We start from the raw sequence: 4,010 nt of genomic DNA, 5'->3' as shown, positions 1-4,010 counted from the left end.
AATGCCCAAATCCCGTTGAGTCGTGGAAATAGTTGCGTTTGATGACATTACCAGAATATTTCCAATGTGTACCAGAATATAATGCACCACAATCAGAAGCTCTTGCACATATGTTTTTTATTTAAATGGTCGAAATATATTAAATAAACATACAGTTAGTTTCACAACAATTCCTTATTTTTCATAACAAACAGATTTCTGTTTCATAACAATTAGATTTGTACCTTTGTTCAGCCCTGTTTCAAAATAATTATTTTTTTGTTTCACAATTTACGTGATTGTTGCATAATTGGCATTATTATTGTATATCATTATCTGGTGATCCAGAACTATTTATTTATCCTCAATTCAATAATTTATTGTTCCAAAACAAAAAGTTGTTTCATAATTATTGTTTTTTGTTTTAAAGTAATATAAAATTGTTGTAAAAGCGCATTGTATTGTTTCACAACAAAACGTTGTAAATTGACAAAAAAATTATAAACTATAAACTAAAATACAATAATGGCAATCGCTTCTTTTGAGTTCATCCACTGAGATGAAATCGAAGAATTCCTTAATCACGAAGAGGTTTCTCCAGTTGTAGAAGCACCACAACAAGTAGAAATAACAGAAAGAAGAACAGCCGATGACATTGTTGCCTCATTGGTTCTACTACCACCTCAGCCATTTGGAAGACAAGAGTGGGGAATTTGCAATATGTTGATATTAGTTATTTGATTCAAAACATTACAGAATGCTTCGAATATATAACACCAACAGAAATACTCAGAATGATCACTCACTTTATTTTGGTAGTGATTTGTAAAGTTTTTTGTGAATACTTATATTTTTTTAAGTTATCTCATGTTTAACATCTTTTATTGTCGAATATATTATAAATTTATACCAATATCAATTGTTTATTAAAAAGTTTTGCTTTTATTATGTTTATTTTTTGTCAATTTACAACGTTTTGTTGTGAAACAATACAATGCGCTTTTACAACAATTTTATATTACTTTAAAACAAAAAACAATAATTATGAAACAACTTTTTGTTTTGGAACAATAAATTATTGAATTGAGGATAAATAAATAGTTCTGGATCACCAGATAATGATATACAATAATAATGCCAATTATGCAACAATCACGTAAATTGTGAAACAAAAAAATAATTATTTTGAAACAGGGCTGAACAAAGGTACAAATCTAATTGTTATGAAACAGAAATCTGTTTGTTATGAAAAATAAGGAATTGTTGTGAAACTAACTGTACATGTTGAAATATGTTTTAAACAACCAGTTTTTAAATTTACAAATTCTAGCACAAACTTTAACATACAATAAAAAACAGTTACGATACATTCAAAGGTGTTTATTTGTTGTAACTATAATCATCGAAGAAGATTATTTATTGTTGAACAATTGGCCAATCATTTAGACATGTAAATTGTTTTATATTTTGTTATTAAATCTGTAACTATTATTGAATTAAAACTCTAATAATATATACATATATATTATATATTTAATATATATGCCGAAACAACTTTCTGTACATTGTTTTTCAAAAACGACCATAATCAATAATATTTTAAACCATTTTTGATGATATTTTTTAACTACAAATTATTTTTATTTTTTTATTTAGAAACTAGAAATTTTATTTTCTGCAGCCTAAAATTAATTTCTATAAAAATTGTTTTTTAAAATCAATTTGCAGAAGGCTGTTTTGTTTCAGAAGGTTGATTCGGCAGACTTTAATAAAAATATATTTCATTATTAACTTTCTACAAAACATATTTATTATTGACAAATAAAAGTATATATTTCCTGGATATCCAACAAATAGACGCTTTTGGCTGTAATTGTTAATACATTTACTGCTTTATTTGTATTCTATAATACAAATGGAGTAAAATAAATATTACTATGTTTAACATTATTTGAATAACACTTTTCTATTTTTAATAATGAATGATATTTTCAAACACAAAATAAAACGATTTTTGTCCAATTAACAATAATAAAAATTCCACTTTTTTAATTTAATTTAAAAAAAAAAATAACATTTCAAGAAAAAAAACTTACGCATTTTCAGCTTATCATTTTTTAAAAATTAAACTACCCAACCTCTTTTCCGCAATTTTACCTAATTATTTGAATTTTTGTTTGTAACAACTTGAAATGCCGATTCGTTGTTTTTTATGACAAAAATTGATTAAAAAAACTCAACCCTTCTGTTTTTTTATTATTTTTTTTTATTTTTTGTTTACCAATTTTAATTAACTTAAAAACTAAAACCAAACCATATAAACTAACAATAAAATTCCAATTCCAAATTTCCCACCAGAAAACGCATTTTTGAAGAGGCAGGTCCGTCTTTAAATAGTACTTTAACACAAGAAAAAGCTTCAAACCAAGAACTTGAAAACTTGAAAAAGATGAGTGACATCAAACCAATGAACCCGGTCTTAAGTTCATCACCAAGTGGTGATCAAGACCTTCCCAAGACAGTTGGGTTACTAGATTTCCGCAAAGTGAAGATGATAGGGCGTGGCAATGTTGGCCATGTTTATTTAGTTCAACTCAACAACACATCTCATTATTTTGCGATGAAAGTTCGCTCAAAGGCAGCAATGACTCAACAAAATAAAACGGACCGAGTGACCACAGAACGTGAGATCTTAAAAACAACTCACCACCCATTTTTAACGCATTTGTATTGGTCCTTCTCCACTGAAAAATGTTTTTACTTTGTTATGGACTATTGTGCTGGGGGGAACTTTTATCGAGCACTTCGCAAGACACCGCACAAGTTTCTTCCTGAAGAACCTGCTCGGTTTTACTTAGCTGAGATATTATTAGCTTTAGAATACCTTCACTTAAATGGAATTATATATAGAGACTTAAAACCAGAAAACGTTCTATTAAATAGTTCCGGGCACATCATGTTGTCCGACTTCGACTTAAGTAAAACAGAACCGACTAAAGAGAACGTAGTTGACGTTATTAAAGCTGCACATGAGAAATTTAAGAAAGAGCCAGACTTCATCACTAACTCCTTTGTGGGGACTGCAGAGTACTTAGCTCCAGAAGTCTTGGTCGGCTTCGGGTACTCCGCTCAAGTCGACTGGTGGACTTTTGGGATCTTAATGTATGAGATTTTGTATGGAAGAACTCCGTTTTTTAATAGAAATAGAGATACCGTGTTTTCTAATATCTTAGATGGGGAACTAATGTTCCCGAAAACTTGGACATATCCCATCTCTACTAATGCTAAAGATCTCATGAGAGAACTTCTCCAAAACGATCCAGAAAAGAGAATAGGCGCTAAAGACGGGGCGGAGGAAATTAAAGCTCATAACTTTTTTAAAGGAGTCAAATTCCAATTAATTAGAAATATAACACCACCTATTATCCCTAAAATTTCGGGACCAGAAGACACAAAATATTTCGACGAAAATCAGACCGACGACGGGTATCTAGAAAAAGAACTAGAAGCATTACAAAAACTCAAAGAAGAGGAAAGTGATGAAAAAGATCGTGAGCGAAAAAGCGAAAATCTCACACTCGCCCAGATTTTGGAAAAAGACAAGTTGGACGAAAAATTGGAAAAAACTGGCGACGCCATTCAAAAACAAAACGAAACAAATTCGGAGAAAAAATTGCAACAACCAGCACAAGTGCAAATCATATTGGGGGAAAATCTTGAAAAATAATTGTGTGTGATTTTTTTTTTGTAAGTTGGTTTAATAATATTTTTATTAATATATAACTATTCTTTGAATTTTACTATTTATTCTAATTAAATTACTAATATAATTAATAATTATCAGTTTAATTAAATTAATAATTATATTAGTTAATTGTTTTTGATTATAAATAATAGTTTCATTGGTAATAATTATATTATAAATTATTGTGTATTATCATGTTTTTTTGTATTAATTAATTTTGTTAAAATAAATAAGAATTAACACTAAAAATATAATTAAAATTTTTTTAATTATCTCAAAAATATTT

General features: G+C 28.3%; 1 protein-coding gene across 1 annotated transcript; it reads left to right on the top strand.

Annotated features, from left to right (window-relative positions):
* Nucleotides 1-2,428: 2,428 nt before the first annotated feature.
* On the top strand, nucleotides 2,429-3,706 carry EIN_165420 (serine/threonine protein kinase ppk14, putative; the record flags this gene model as incomplete). Its single annotated transcript, XM_004255795.1, has 1 exon — nucleotides 2,429-3,706. One exon carries the CDS (start codon nucleotides 2,429-2,431, stop codon nucleotides 3,704-3,706), a length of 1,278 nt encoding a protein of 425 aa, XP_004255843.1.
* Nucleotides 3,707-4,010: the final 304 nt, after the last annotated feature.

The sequence above is a fragment of the Entamoeba invadens genome (genome assembly GCF_000330505.1).
Source record: "Entamoeba invadens IP1 unplaced genomic scaffold scaff_1105074725133, whole genome shotgun sequence".
Taxonomy (NCBI): domain Eukaryota; phylum Evosea; order Mastigamoebida; family Endamoebidae; genus Entamoeba; species Entamoeba invadens.
This window is presented reverse-complemented; position numbering and strand designations above follow the sequence as displayed.